Source organism: Arachis hypogaea, chromosome 1 (genome assembly GCF_003086295.3).
Source record: "Arachis hypogaea cultivar Tifrunner chromosome 1, arahy.Tifrunner.gnm2.J5K5, whole genome shotgun sequence".
Taxonomy (NCBI): domain Eukaryota; kingdom Viridiplantae; phylum Streptophyta; class Magnoliopsida; order Fabales; family Fabaceae; genus Arachis; species Arachis hypogaea.
In genome coordinates, this window is record NC_092036.1 from 86,924,668 (window position 1) to 86,940,458 (window position 15,791).

Below are 15,791 nucleotides of genomic sequence, written 5' to 3' on the forward strand. Positions count from 1 at the left end.
TAATTTTTAGGCATTTATATATAAATTAAATAAGGTTAATTCGATTTATTATGCACAATAGACAGTAAATCGAATACATACATAATAAATAAGTATGAATTTAAATTTTTTATTTTAATTCATACATTAAAAATTTTAAATGTATTTATTAAAATAAAATTTATATTTAGTATTTATAATAATAATTTATATATTTATATGAATATACATAGTTAATAACTTAATATTCACTACAACAAAAGCGCCATTTAGCGGCGGTTATTGGGGCTGCTTAGCGGCGGTTTTCAACCGCCGCAAAACATTTCGTGACGGTTTTCTTAAATGCTGGGAGATAGGACACGGCAAAACGGATAGCGGCGGTTTAAAGTAACCGCTGGAATAACCGCCGCAAAATGCAATTTGGATTTTGTGGCAGTTAGTAACCGCCGCAATATGTTGAAAAAAAAATTGCTATGACCCCGTAACCGCTGCAAAATGTCGAACAAGAGGAAACATGTTATAATTTTGTGGCGGTTCCAAAATCGCCGCCAAACAAAAATTATCCATTAAATTTTATCTTATCTATTTTTTTGCCTATTTTGAGAAATTATGTTTATTAAACTTTAATTTTTTTTGACTTTTTAATTAATTTAAAAAAATTGCAACCAAGTAAAACAACTCAATTAACGTAACAAACCAAATTAAACAAATGCAAACATAACATATATAACGAAATTGTCATAACATCAACCAAAATAAAATAAGAATGCTTAAGTTGAATAAAGTAAGCATAACATAATAAACCAACTTTAATGTAACAGTATCTAAGACCATTAATTGAAATTCAAGATTTTTGTTGCGGGTCCTGATTGCCAGATGAAGATGGCCCTGCGCATGAAGAGTCCAGTGTACCGCCCAAAGAAGCCATCTCTGCAGCAATCTCAATTGGCAAATTGCCTCCTAACTATTGGACTACATATCCCAAGACTTTATGTATTGACTGTCTTTTCGCCCGCTCTTCTTCTAGCTTAGCCGTCAATTCTACAATCATCCTCTTATCCTCTGCATTTGACTCTGCAGAACCCAACGGTTGTCCAGCCGGGTTACCAAAGACTTGGGTGGGACATGGTCCAGCACCTAGAGCACGAACTCGTCCTGGATGCTCCTTTCCGAGAACTTGTGATAGCGAGTCATTTTGTGAAAGGTGCTTAGAGGATCCATCCTGCCTCTCAACATTCGCAATTGCTTCCTACAAATATACAACACATTCGAAAGGAAGAAGTTAACAGTAGCACGATATATATAGTAAGCTATATATTGCGAAAATTGTCAAACATGACTTACACTAACAACACACGCATCGGGATGGATAGATGAGCCATTTTTTTCTTATGAGTCATGATAAACAACTCTACTTTACCAACGGGCCTTCCTTGCTCTCTCTCCTATATCGTTGATATTGACACAATTTAGCAAACAACAACAACATTTTTAAGAGGCTTAATCAAAATTTTAATGCAAATAATGACTTATTACCACTTCGTCTTTTTTTTCTTGCCAATATTTTGGAGCCCCCAGTATGTATGTAAAGTTGCTTGCTCCAATTTAAAGCGTTCTGTTTACACTTTTTCTATGAACAAATAACAAAAGAGATGTAAATCAGAATGTTATGTTGAATATAAAATGTAAAGGGACATAATATGTATACACATATTTTTTTAGTGGAAATAATCAAATATACCAAGGCTTACCTGTGTTTCTTCTTTTAGGCGACAGTCAACGAACTTTTTCCAATCATTTTTGTCTATTCCTGCAGGGTGATGCTTGAGATTTTCCTCATAAGTCCGAATTTGTTTGTAACACATATGAAACAAGTGGTTCCTTGTATCCTTCCAGTTCTTTCCTATCTTCTTCAACATATCGCACTTTATTTTTCCTCCGGCATCGTCCTCATAGTGAAAGACCCGCTGCAATCAGTTTACATTGTCATTAACGAAGAACAACGAACAAGTATAAGACCGATAATTTGAAGAAATGGCACAACCATTTCAGGCTAATTTATATTGTTAAAGTATGACCCTCAAATCCAGTACAAGCAGTCGCAATTACGTATAAATGAGAAGTGCTTAAATGATGATGTGAAAACCACAATATGAAAATTTTACCAACCATATAACTTACCCATGCAAAAGACCTTAAAAAAATCCGACTACTAAAATTGATTAAATTGTAGAAGCTTAAAGCTGTACCTTAAGCATGTCATACGCATGTTCCCTCTTTGCTTTGCTCACCAGCTTCCAACTGTCTAAGTCTATGGGAAACTGGGAATAATCCGCACCCAAACTCCCTATGAAACCACTCAATAATCCTGCCGCCTGACCAATCGGTTGCAGCTGACTGTTAAATGGCAGTTCTATCTTTGTATTGGAAGGGAGGGCTATAGCCTCCTTCACGCTCAGCTTAGAAACTTTTCTCACGCCGTCCTCTAAGAAGCGTATGGGAAACAAAATTACTATCTAGTCATTGCACAAAAGAAAAATAGAAGTAACGGGCTATAAAGATAACTGTTTACGAAAATAGAAGGAAAAAAATTTACCGATGACAATAACTTCCCAGAAATCTGTATCTTTGGCTTTCTTATTGTTATGCTGACCTTCGACTTCTTGGACAGCAAACAAGTCGTCGATGTGGCAATCAAACGACGGAACTTCATCCGCCTCTGGGTCATAATCCTCATCCTCCAATTCACGATCAGCCACATCCGCGCGATGCCGAGTCTCTATGTTGTCCGTTGGAGTTTGAGGGTCATTTGCAGTACTCGACTATGCATTACTATGATCGATGCAAGGTGCACGAAATGGTTTATTCATAGGGGTTGCCGGAGCTCTGTTAGCTGTGGATGAAATCGGAGGAGTCCTATCACGTGGTTGCTCCCGTGATGTCTGAGCTCCTCTAGTCGTAGACCCAACCTTAAATAATGTGAAACCTTTAAGAATTATATTTTAGAGAACAAATTACTATTGAGAATTATTTTATTTCATAAACTAATTATTTTGCTGGGAGAAAAATTAATGCGGTTCAATGATACAATTGAAGGACATATAATTTTTGCGTAAGGTTACGTTAAGAAGTGTTAACCATAAACACTAACTGTTGCCTCTTCAGTACCGGCATTAGTTCTAGCATCTTTTGGGGGTTCCCGTATAATGTTGTACCTTGGTTTCCTAGGCATCCTTACAAACATGTATAGAAAACAATATTATTAGACAAATGATATTCATAGCATAAAAAAATGCTTAAAGCACTATAAGGCACATTACATGATACATCATAAACTGATAAAATAATAGAATTATTTTTTATAAATAGATTAACAACATAATCAACTAAGTCTAATTAAATTAGTTTAAAATAAGAGACCTTAATTAGTTTTAATGTTAGCTGAAGTCTTACTAATTAATTATTAAATACCTGGTTTCTCAATAAATTTGAATGTGTCATCATTAAAAGTATAAAAAAATGAAGACATGAACAAAATAAGGCAAGAATACGAACCATTGAAGGTACGACGTAGAGACGAAAATAATAAAGATGAAAATAAGCATGCATAATAATTTAAGAAGAATAATTAAGATGAAAATAAATTAAAACATAATAGTTTAACAGAGATAATAAATAAATAAATAAGTAAAAGGTTAAACCTTGAATAGATTTTCTAGAAATTTTAAGCTCTATCAATACTTGTGATAGTGTAAATGAAATCTGATGCTCAATTTCTTCTTCAACTTCTTTCTGTTATGAATTCTGTCAGCTAGTGCTATATTATTTATACCAATGTTTTAATTGATGGAGAAAAATATCAATATCAAGCAAATGCACGTCGCCATAGTATAATCATATGTATGTTAATCTTTTCATGAAATGAAAAATTTTAATATACTTAGCTTCCAACATCGTAAAGCTAATAATAGACTGTTTCAAACACCATGAAAAATGCCACTTCAAATTAAATATATATATATATATATATATATATATATATATATATATATATATATATATAGTAAAGTATATTTTATAGAAATAAGCTAAGCCTTACCCAATAATGAAATGAATTCTTAGTACTTTAAGAATCGAAATGGTGGAATTGATTTTCATTGTCCTAATTTGATCTCTTTCTCACCAACAAAATTAGTGGTCAAAATTTATTATTTTATTCAAAATGGAACATTCTCGTTATAGGTGTCATCACTAATTTGTCAAAGTCCGGTTCTGGGTAAAAATCACACAACTCCATTGGTAGGTCCATAAGGTTAATTAAATTCTATGTATATATTATTCATATACGTAATTTAGTCAATTAATTAATAATATCATTAGCTTATAAAGAATACATAGTATCATGCAAAAACGAAAGCAAATTATTAGATGATAAGAATTGATATGATGCAAGTCATGAAAAATACAAAAAAACTAAAAAATAAATTAAAAAAAAGCAACAGCCAATCCCAAATCAAAGCCAAAAGCAAAACCAAATCAACAGAGTCAATGATGCAAAGAGGATGCATACCTTTGTCGGCAACAGCAAGAAGGTTGGGAACTGGCAGAAGAAAGACCTTGACGAACAGAGGGAAACATTCTAAGAAGAGAACGAATAAAATAAAAAATACAAAAGAAATTTCTTCTTTCATGAGTCAACTTCTATCTTTTATACACTGCAACATCAAATTATCCATTCGAGATGCACAAAATTCAAGAAGAAATAAAAGATTGAAAGGAACAAATACAAATGATACAAACAAGCAAATATATAATTTTAAATCAGCAGAATCAGTAATCATATAAACTTCGAACAAAAGTAAACAGTAAAACTAATTTGAGAAAAAGAAAAGATACTAAACTAATATTTAAATAGTATTGTCTCATGTCTTATGAGAACCTTAACAACTGAAAATGTTGAGGTCTATGATATACAAGATGGGGAAATAATAAAATTCTTATGTGACTTCAGCTTAACACAACAACATACTCTGTACTTGCCTGGGATCAAAACACTGCTGATTAATTCTGAAAGCCTTATTCACACGACTATTTTCCCCTTCTAGTTACTGCATTCAACAGGTCATTAGACAAATATCAAAACACTGTCAGTTATAGTATTTAGAATAAAAATAATCACCCATTCACATTAATGTCAATCTACAAAAACCTAATCCAATGACCATATCAAAGCATGGTAGGATATTAAGTCTTCTTAAGATCATGAGAGAAAAGCACTTGTATTGTGACAGATAATCGGATAAAGGAACCGGATTAGTATTGTTTATGCAATAACTCGGGTATACAATGAACTGAAAAGAAAATTCTAGTTAGATACAATTAGTAGAATTTTAAAATACTACTATTTATATATCCATAACGCATTGGTGCTTAAAACCTACTACAGAAATGATAAAAGAGATGCACTACCATTATCCATAAGTAAGACCGGAAGAAGGAACTTAACCTCTACATTTTATTAAGATAAAGTAACTCACCTAATTAAACTTGAAGAGTTAAAGAGAGAAAAATCAACCTGAAAGTAGTAGCTAGCAATAGGCTTTTATATTATGTACTTTTCTGCTCTGCCGAAAGTCGTAGTGTTGTGGACTGTTTGACAAAATAAGCTATCATCAGATATTGTGTAGCATATTTGTTAATGTCAACAAAATAATTATCTTGACACTTTAATTAAGCTCAGTGTTCCTCTGCTATATATAGGAGTTTAATTACCTTGAGTGACTTTATTTGCAAGTTTCGTAACAGTAAAGCGCAACAAACACACACTTCTTTAATGGTACTGAGGTATAAAGTTAAGTGTCAAATTAACACTTAACTGCACGCTGATATAGATACACAGAATGAGTTTAATTAAAATTGGTGTTCTAAATTTGATTAAAACACCTAAATGGATCTATTCATACTTATAAAATTCTAACTCCAAATGTTCATCTTGTTATTCGTTTTTGGATAATCTTTGAATTCTAGATCTGTAGTTCACCCAATTGGAAATTGAAATTACTCCCTCAAATTGCTAAGCTCTTATATCTACGTTGCAATTATGATTGGGTTTGTTCTGTTGGTTTGAAATGGAAGAATACTAGATTCAATTTTATGAATATAAAAAGCGGTGCCAGAAAGTTTGTTTGAGAGGGGTGGAAAATGGAACCTTGTGATTAGTGTTTATCTAGCTCAGCATAAAGTTCAAAACTTGTAATCTGATGTTCTATGAAATGTTACTTGTGGGTAGATATTCCGGACAATGAATAGAACCTTTATCAAATTCGATTCCATTACTTGGAAGTCATATATATGAGACTAAATTTAAAGAGCTTTCACATCAATAGAGCACTTCTATCCACCAAAAAATTAAAATTACAAACTACAGAGCATTATAGTGGTTTATTACGAAGGATCCGATCCCTTTCATCAGTTGAACTAATGTGGTTTCAAATTCATCCAGGCTTGGAGAATGAGCACGGAAAATTTTATTCTCACTAGTTTTACTAATGTTGAACTATTGTTAGTTTTTGTTACGTGGAAATGTGTGTCACCTAAGTTGGTATTGGAAGCATGCTTACTCTTGAGGTTTATTTTTCACTGATATGTCTTTTGCTGCAAAAATCAGATCATTGTATGTAGTCATCTTCCAACAGGGGATGATAAGGTATACAACATATAATTTAAACATATATAGCCGATTAAACATTAATTAAGCAGTTGCTTTCTAATTTTACCTTATTGTTAATTAACAAAGGACAACTTTTAAAGAAAAGTTTTTATCTATGTATACAGTAGTGTTGACCTATATAAATAGATGAACAAAGCATATAAATTATTTTGTTATATTAGTACTGATTACAATATTGATTGTACAGATGCGCTCCTAAAACTTATAAATATAAGAAGAAAAACAACGTACCTTAATTGTGGAAAGACAATCTTATGGAATGTTCAATAACGGAAAAAACTCTTGAACAGAAAGGAAACTGAACTTACGTAACTGGTTTGAAATGGAGAGGTCTCTCACCTGCTTAGAATGAAGTGCAACTGATAGGAGAGTTTCAGATATATAGACATTTTGGGGTGTATGGATAAAACAGAAAATGAGGATAAATAGGATAAGATCACAACAACATTTGACAATTAGATTTAACGTTAATCAATTCAAATAGTTTGTTAGATTATTTTCAAATCACTTTTAAATTTCTATTATGCAATGTACCTGTTCCTTTATTGTTGTACCAAATCTGTTATTAAGTTACCATATTAACTTAAACAAGTTAACTATTGTATCGTTAAAAAAGTAAAATGAACCACCTGCATAATCTAAATGGATTTAAACGGTTATGATAACATAAAAATAGAGAATATTGATATAATTTTAAAAGTTTGTTGAAATAATCTGTTTCAAAAATCTGTGATTTTCAAATGTTATAAACGTGCTTATTCAATTAAATAAATTTCATTGATAAGCAATACAATCAGTTTACTCAATTTCAGCACAAATAATTTCTGAAGCCAAATTCACCTATCTGGTTCTCCTCTATTTGGGTTTCTCTGTAAATATTTTTATATATGCTACTTTGAACTGTTTCACATTAAATCGTTTTCCTTTCTCACGATGAAACTCGGTTTTTGTTTTTCAGTTTGCTGAAGTCCTTAATTTGCACAGTAAAAGCCAATTATATGGATCTTCAACCAGGTAAGTAACATTGTTTTTCTGCGTCTCATGTATTTTCTATTTGAAACCTTTTTTATACTTTTCCTAAACTCAGTCTAAATCAAAACAAACTCCCCTTCAAAAAATAGATCTTTAACCAAAAAAATTATATCACTAACAAAATCTGCTCACAATAGCATATAAAGATTAACAATATTCACAAAGTTTAATACAATTCATGATCAATACCTTAACCTAGCAGCTCAAATAATATTATCAAAATAAATTAAGAGAACAAATAAAGCAAAATGTCAATATAAAAAATTCAATGTTAGTAGAAATTATTCAATATCAGTAGAATTAACTCAATATGAACAGACTGAATTGAAATAAAAATTGAAAACATTAACATCTCAAAATTCAGTAGAATCATCAATAATACATCATATGCATGTTTAGAATAAATTTGAAATTTCATAGGGATAGAGTCAGGGAAATATACTAAGACTTGAGACCTGAGAGGGTTGAAGGCTTGAAGCAGAGAAGAAGAGAATTGAAACTTGAGCTCTGAGACCTGCGATGGTTGAAGCAGAGACTAGAGACTTGAGCCGCGACAAAAGGTAACCGGTTCGACTGCAAGACGCCACGCGAAAAAGAGAAGCCACGACGGAGAATCAATGACGGTGGGACACGGTACGGAGCAAAGAAGCAGAAACGGCGCTAGGATAAGGGGAGTAGGAGAAACGACGAGGAGGAGAGAAGCGGCGATGACCCACGGCAAGGATCCGAGAGGCGGTGACGACCCACGGCGAGGAACAGCGACCTGGCAATGACCCACGACGAGGAGCAGCGTAGTGGTGCGACTCACAGCGACAAAGCGAGCTCGGGAGTGTGGGGGCTACAAAGCGGTGGGGGGTGCGGTGGCTGCGCTGGGCGATGACTGCGGAAGGGGTTAAGATGGGGCGGTGGCGGCTAGATTTTGTTTCTTTCTTAAATCAATTTTCAGAATACAGGGAACATGAGTTGGGGCCGGAAAAGTGTGTGGGGCTTGCGGGTAGTTCTTTAGGTTTAGTGTTTATTTTTTTTAATTAATAAAAATCAAAACATTACCGTGTTGGACCAAAATTAATAATACGTATAAAAATAAAAACATGCCGTAATTGCGTATAAAAATTAATGATACGTATAAAATTAATAAAATCAATAAAAATCAAAATTAATGATACGTATAAAAATTAATGATACATATAAAATTAATAAAAATCAAAACATGCCCTTAAATAAGTAATAATTATAAATTGCTGGTATTTCTTATACTATAAATAGCTATTATTATACTTATAATACGTATACATATATTAAAAGCATAATTGCGTATAACAGCCGTAATTTATGATAGCTATAGATATTTATATATTAATATCGGTATAAATATTTATAATATTATATTTATCACTGAATATAATATTATTCTTATCATAATTTACAATATATTTTTTATTATATATATTATAACTATTAAGGTCCTTATTAATGTAATAATAAATATTATATTAATTATAATTTATTACAATTATTACTTAGTGTGTGTTTGGATTTCAGTTTACAAATGTGAGTTTGCATAATATTAGTTTCACAAAATTGATTTCGATAGAAAAGTAAAATTGGGTTAACATGATTTATGTTTGGCAATATTTGGGATCAACATTGAATATAGTAAAATAAATGTTGTTTAGTTTATACAAATCAAAATTACTTTTAGATGAAAAATTATTAAAAGAGACATCAATTAAAATATTTTTTTATATACATGCAAAAACAGAACCTCACAAAAATAATATAAAAAATATTTATTATATAAATAAATAAATATATTAAAAAAACTATGAAAGAGTGTACTAGAAATTTTATAATGTTAAACAAAAAAATATTTGAAAATTTTTCTAGTATTACCCATACTCGTTAAGTTAGAATTATTTTGGACTATAAATTTTCATTATTTATGGCTCTATTGTTACTTATAATTAATTTTTTATTTATTTTTTCCTTTTTTATAGGATGATAGTTTATATTATACAAATTTTTTTATAATAAACGTAGTATATAATAATTACAATTACAAATTTTACAAAGTCAAATTAAAAAATAAATAAAGTAATATAAAACAAAGATAGAGTAATCAAAAAATAGAAAAAAATTTCATACAGATATAAAATAATAAAAATTTCATAAAATTGACAGCATATATCAAATAAACAAAAAAAACAATAAAAACTAAATTAAATTCATGTGAATAAAATAAATAAAAAAATTCATAGGCAACATAACTACAATGTAATAAAAGATAGAACAAAAAGAATTCACATGAACAAAAAATAATAAAAATATCATAAAGTATATTAATAAAATATTTGAAAAATTATAGTACTTTTTCATCTTATTCCCATTACTAAACAATGATAACTATAACTATTATGTTAAATTTTGGTACAAAATGTAATTATCATTTTTCACAATGTTTTTTATTTGCACATTACTTATACTGGCATCGGTTTTTTTTGTTTTCTCATGTTTTCTTACGTCACTATTAATTGTTTCGATATATTCTGATACTTCACTAGATACTGATAAAACCTGGATTTCAAAATCACGGAGTAGTGTGAAATATAGGCAAGGACTGAACCATTTTTTAGACTTTGCGTTTGCGAATGCATCCTCCGATGGCATGATAAAGTGTCCATGTCCTAAATGCGGGTTTCAACTTATGCAAACAAGAGAGGATGCATACGACCATCTATTGTTACGACCATTTCCGCCTGGATATACTATTTGGGTGCGTCATGGTGAGAAGCCGGTTGAAGAGAGGCCTGGATTGGGACGAGTAGATGACAATCTGATATCCCAAGTGAATCAAATGCACCAAATGGTCAACGAGGCATTCAATTTCACGATCCAACATGGGAGTGAGGACATCACAACAATCGAACATGCAAAAGATGATGAAGGCGTGTTACCGAGCCTGTATGAAGGTCCAAGTCACGCGGCGCGAGATTTTAACGATCTACTGTCAGATGGAGAACAGGAGTTATATCCCGGATGCTCAAAGTACTCCAAATTATCGTTTTTAGTGAAAATTTATCATATCAAGTGTATGTGTGGTGTGAGTGACAAGACAATGACAATGATTCTTGACTTACTACGGGACGCATTCGAACAAGCAAAACTTCCAAAGACAGTGTATGAAGCCAGGAAGACAATAAGAAAGCTGGGTATTGAATACGCCAAGATAGATGCTTGTCCAAATGATTGTATGCTATACCGAGGTGATGATGCGAACCTGACTAGGTGCAAGAAATGTGGGTGTTCAAGATGGAAGCAGAAGACCAAAAAGGGCTTTATTCTTAGGCTCAACATACCAGTGAAGAGAAATGGAAAACTTATAACAGCCAAGACCCTTCGTTACTTTCCCCTCATACCACGACTGCAGTGGTTATTTATGTGCAGCAAGACATCGAGTGATAGGTTATGGCATAAACAGGCGTCTAATAACGATGGTTTCCTTAGACATCCAAGGGACGCTGAAGCATGGAAAAAGTTTGATGTAAAGTATAATAATTTTTCGGCGGATCCACGAAATGTTTGCCTAGCCTTGGCGAGCGATGGATTTAATCCCTTTGGGAATATGAGCACAAAGTACTCCATCTGGCCTGTGATTCTTATTCCGTATAATCTACCACCCTGGATTTGCATGAAGCAGACATCTTTCATTCTATCCACGCTTATTCCTGGGCCGAAAATGCCAGGTAACGACATAGATGTTTATTTGCAGCCTTTGATTGATGAGTTGAAGCAATTATGGGATGGCGTTGAAACCTATAATGCCAAAGAGGGAAACACTTTCAAGATGTGTGCGGCACTAATGTGGACTATCAACGACTTTCCAGGATTGGGAAACCTATCCGGCTGGAATACGCACAGTGGGTTAGCCTGTCCTACGTGTAACTTGGATGCTAAGCCACATCGGCTGAAAGATAGTCAAAAATGGTGTTTCATGGGCCATCGACGCTTTTTAAATCAGGGACCTAAATACAGACTAGACTGGAATAGATTTGACGGGTAGGTCAAATGTAGAGATCCGCCAAAGAAGTTATCTGGAACAGATGTATTGAGGCAGCAGTCTAATGTGCACGTTTCATTTGGGAAGAGTTCAAGTGTGACATCTAAAAAAAGACGCAATGGCCAGGATACGGATGAAGATGATTCACATTGGAAGAAGAAGAGTGTTTTCTTTGACCTCCCGTACTGGGAGGATCAGATGTTGCGTCATAACCTCGATGTGATGCATATAGAGAAAAACGTGTGTGACAATGTGGTCTTCACTATCTTAAACGATTGTAGCAAATCAAAGGACAATATTAAAGCTCGCAAAGATTTACAATGCATGGGTATAAGGCTTGAATTATGGTCAGAGGAAGGTGGTAAATATCCTTCTGCAATATTTGCGATGTCGAATTCACAGAGGGATATTTTCCTGAAGACTTTGCAGAATGTGATATTTCCAGATGGTTACTCTAGTAACGTTGCTCGTTGTGTTGATTTGCAACAGCGCAAGTTATATGGGTTGAAAAGTCATGACTATCATATTCTGATGGAACAATTACTCTCAATTTTGGTGAAGTTCTCACTTCCGAGTCCGGTGTCCAATGTGATTGCAAATTGGTCGTCTTTTTTCCGAGAACTTTGTGGGAAAGCCATAAATTCTATGCAGCTTGCTGAGCTTCAGAATCATGTTGTGCAAACCTTGTGTCAGATGGAAATGATTTTTCCTCCATCCCTCTTCACCGTCATGGTTCACCTCACCATGCATCTCGTTGATGAGGTTACTCTTGGTGGACTCGTACATTATAGGTGGATGTATCCAATAGAAAGGTTAGCTTACTGATAAACCCCTTTAGTACATTCAAATCAATTAATTGTGTATATACTGAGCATTTTATTGTATTTATATAAAAGGTATTTAGGACGTCTGAAGCAATATGTTCGTAATAGAGCACAACCAGAAGGCTCAATTGCAGAAGGCTATTTATCTGAGGAAATCCTGACTTTCTGTTCTAGGTATTTAGATAATATTGAGACTAGAATCAACCGACCAGGGCAAGTTGACGATGAGCCTGTTGACATTCCTCACAATTCAAGGGAGAGTATCTTCCCAGCTATTGGCAAGGCATTAGGGGCATTTTCGCATTTCGAACTCACTCCAATGGAAAAACATCAAGCTCATCGTCATGTGCTAGTCAACTGCGATGTCGTGGTTCCGTTCCTTGAGTAAGATTCTAAAACACCAATGTAACTCTTTTACCCCAGTTTCTAGTTGGACTAATTTTCTTCTCTACAATAAAGTACATTTAGGGAAAAGACAAAGCGAAGCATGTGTCATCAAACAAGGTCCCCAGCTAAGATTGATAGTGTCGTCCATGCAGAATTTCCTCGGTGGTTCAATGCTCAGGTTGACAGAATACTAACCTGACCAATATTTTTTTAGCCTGGAATTAGTACTATATTAAAACCAACTTTAATATAAAGTATGAATGTTATGTGGTTCTAGGTTCTTCTGGAAAGTACTATTCAATCGAAAGAGCTGAAGTTGCTTGCATGCGGTCCCATGATTTATGCCAGACGTTTTGGGGCTTATAATGTTAACGGGTACAAGTTTCAAACTGTCACAAAGGAAAACGGGATAAAAACACAAAATAGTGGAGTATATGTATCATCTAATACGAGAAGTTATGCAAGCATGCGTGATAATAGATTGGCTGTTGGTGGTGTTCCGTATTACGGAAAAATTGTAGACATAATTGAATTGAATTACAGCTGTTCCTTCATAGTGGTATTGTTCAAATGTGTTTGGGCTGGTACCACTACCAGTAGAGGCATCAAACAAGACCATTTGGGGCTTACCAGCGTTAATTTCTCTCGTCCAATACACACTGGTAATCGTAAAAAAGATGAACCGTACATATTGGCATCAAAAGCTCAACTTGTATACTATGTGGATGATGAAGTAGGTAAAGAATGGAGTGTTGTGGTTCATGTGAAACCAAGGGATTTGTATGACATGGGAGAAGAGAATGAAGAAGCTGAAGTTAGTTTTTCTCCACAGCCAGGGTTGAACATGTCAGCGGAAGGTGACATTGGAGATTTACTGTTGACAATGGAGGAAGATATAGAAGACCTCATAGAAAATGCCTCAGAGAATTTCGATGATGTTGCGTAATGCTTTGTATGAAGCATTTTAATGTGATTTAAAATGATCTTTTTGTCATTAACTAAGTTAAATAAACTCAGCGTTGTACGTTATTTTCTTTGGTTACTTTACACTTGTGTAGTTTTTTTTTTGCAGTTAAATATTTATGTTATTGTGAATCCTCATGAGTAAAAGCCGACTTTTTGGTTCTTTCATCGATTTTAATATGGAAATGTTAGTTTACATTAAATCTTTATTCCTTCTACAATTGTAGTTTTTCTTAGGATTGCATTTTTTATAATCTTGCTATGTATTACGTAATATAATTTCACTAGTGTTACGTTTTGAAAACAATACTGAACATAACATGACAGTGGAACATGATCGATGAAAAATGAGGACTTTTCGTCATCCTCTGCAAGCACAACAATTGCTACAAAGCTTATGTTTAAGAAAATTTCACAAACTACTAACAAGGGTGATGGTAATTGTCGAAAATTTGCGTTTAGTAATAAAATTGTCTTAGCATCTTGTAGTTTGGTGTTTTTCTAAGTCAGTATTTAATGACTCCAAAGTTCTCAATTTCTTTTATGTATACTCATTCTATTATGTGCATATTGATATTTTCAGTCTTACCTGAATATTCTGGAGAGTTCCTGACAGTCCAGATGGAGAAGAGTCTAATTCAAAAGACAATTTAGATGATGTATCCTCTGTCGCAATCGATAGATCCATACAGTTTGATCTGAATAAGGTTCCGGATGAAGAGGATAAGACTTTAGAAGACCAACAAGATAAACAAGATGATATACATGTTAAGAAAAGGTGCTTTGATCTAAATAAATTGCCATGGTATGGAGATGAAATATCAGATCCTCTAAAACGTGAAGCCCATAGATTCATAACAGAGTTTTTTTTGCCAGGTCAATACGACGTTGGAGAGAAAGTTTGATCTTTTATTATAACAGTTACGATGATTTCGTTAGTTTAATGAGTTGGGTTGCAGTTGTACATGTTTATTCTTGATTTAGGTTTAGTAAGGCATAACTTCAAAGATGAGTAACTTTGATTTATGTTCTCTTGAACTTTATTTTAACTTCATAAATATCAGAGTTTGATTTTATTTTCTTCTTTCATATCCATGATTCCCTACTTAATTTTTAAATGCTAATAGCGTAATCAAGTAAATCTTATTGGTAAATTTGTTCACATGAGTTTACATATATAGTTTACAAGTAACTTGTGAATTTTTTTAACGTAAAATGAATGTAGAAAAAGTGTTACGAGTTTAAGTAACAATGATTTAAACATATGTAGCTTCAGATAGTAGTCGTTACTTAACTAGATTATACCTAAATAGTTATTACTAAAGAGATCTAATGAAATACATGGTAATACGCATTTTGCGGCGGTTTAGAACAAAATCGCCGCAAAATACCTAACAGGAAGTCACCGGCGGCCATACCGCGGCGGTTTTCGAAAAGACGCCACGAAATGCAAACCTGACTGCCATATAGCGGCGGTATGAAAAAAACCGCCGCTAAATTCAAACCTGACAGCAATATAGCGGCGGTTTGCAAAAAACCACCGCTAAATGTCGGCCTGTTAGTAGCCCTATCACCTAACCGCCGTTATATGCGCCGCCCTATGTTTTTTTGCGCGGTTTGGCAAAACTGCCGCAAAATTTTCGCCGCTATCTGCCGGATTTGTTGTAGTGATTTGATTGTATGAATATAAAAAACAAAAATAGTAAAACATAAAAATTATTATTTATATTACAAATTTAAAAATATATATTTGGAATCAAATTTTTGTATAGACATTAAATATCTATATGTTAAAAATGATGGTTAAAATAATGGGTAA

The 15,791-nt window shown here is 33.3% G+C and overlaps 1 protein-coding gene and 1 long non-coding RNA gene across 44 annotated transcripts; one reads left to right on the top strand and one right to left on the bottom strand.

The window, feature by feature from the left end:
• Positions 1–680: 680 nt before the first annotated feature.
• Positions 681–8,774, bottom strand: LOC112743570 (uncharacterized). Of its 43 annotated transcripts, none has more exons than XR_011863774.1 (12): positions 8,197–8,737; positions 6,941–7,068; positions 5,555–5,628; positions 5,020–5,087; positions 4,550–4,595; positions 3,148–3,212; positions 2,576–2,948; positions 2,229–2,464; positions 1,731–1,946; positions 1,516–1,609; positions 1,324–1,424; positions 681–1,228 (listed from the first exon to the last, which is right to left on the bottom strand). It is a non-coding gene; the product is annotated as an uncharacterized lncRNA (long non-coding RNA). The 43 variants fall into 43 exon arrangements; XR_011863743.1 differs by having other exon boundaries at positions 3,131–3,212; XR_011863778.1 differs by having other exon boundaries at positions 3,118–3,212.
• LOC112743630 (uncharacterized) lies at positions 6,624–13,010 on the top strand. Its single transcript, XM_029289948.2, has 5 exons — positions 6,624–6,685; positions 7,668–7,723; positions 10,303–11,662; positions 11,813–12,610; positions 12,695–13,010. The coding sequence occupies exons 1-5, from the start codon at positions 6,624–6,626 to the stop codon at positions 13,008–13,010; spliced, it is 2,592 nt and encodes an 863-aa protein (XP_029145781.2).
• Positions 13,011–15,791: the final 2,781 nt, after the last annotated feature.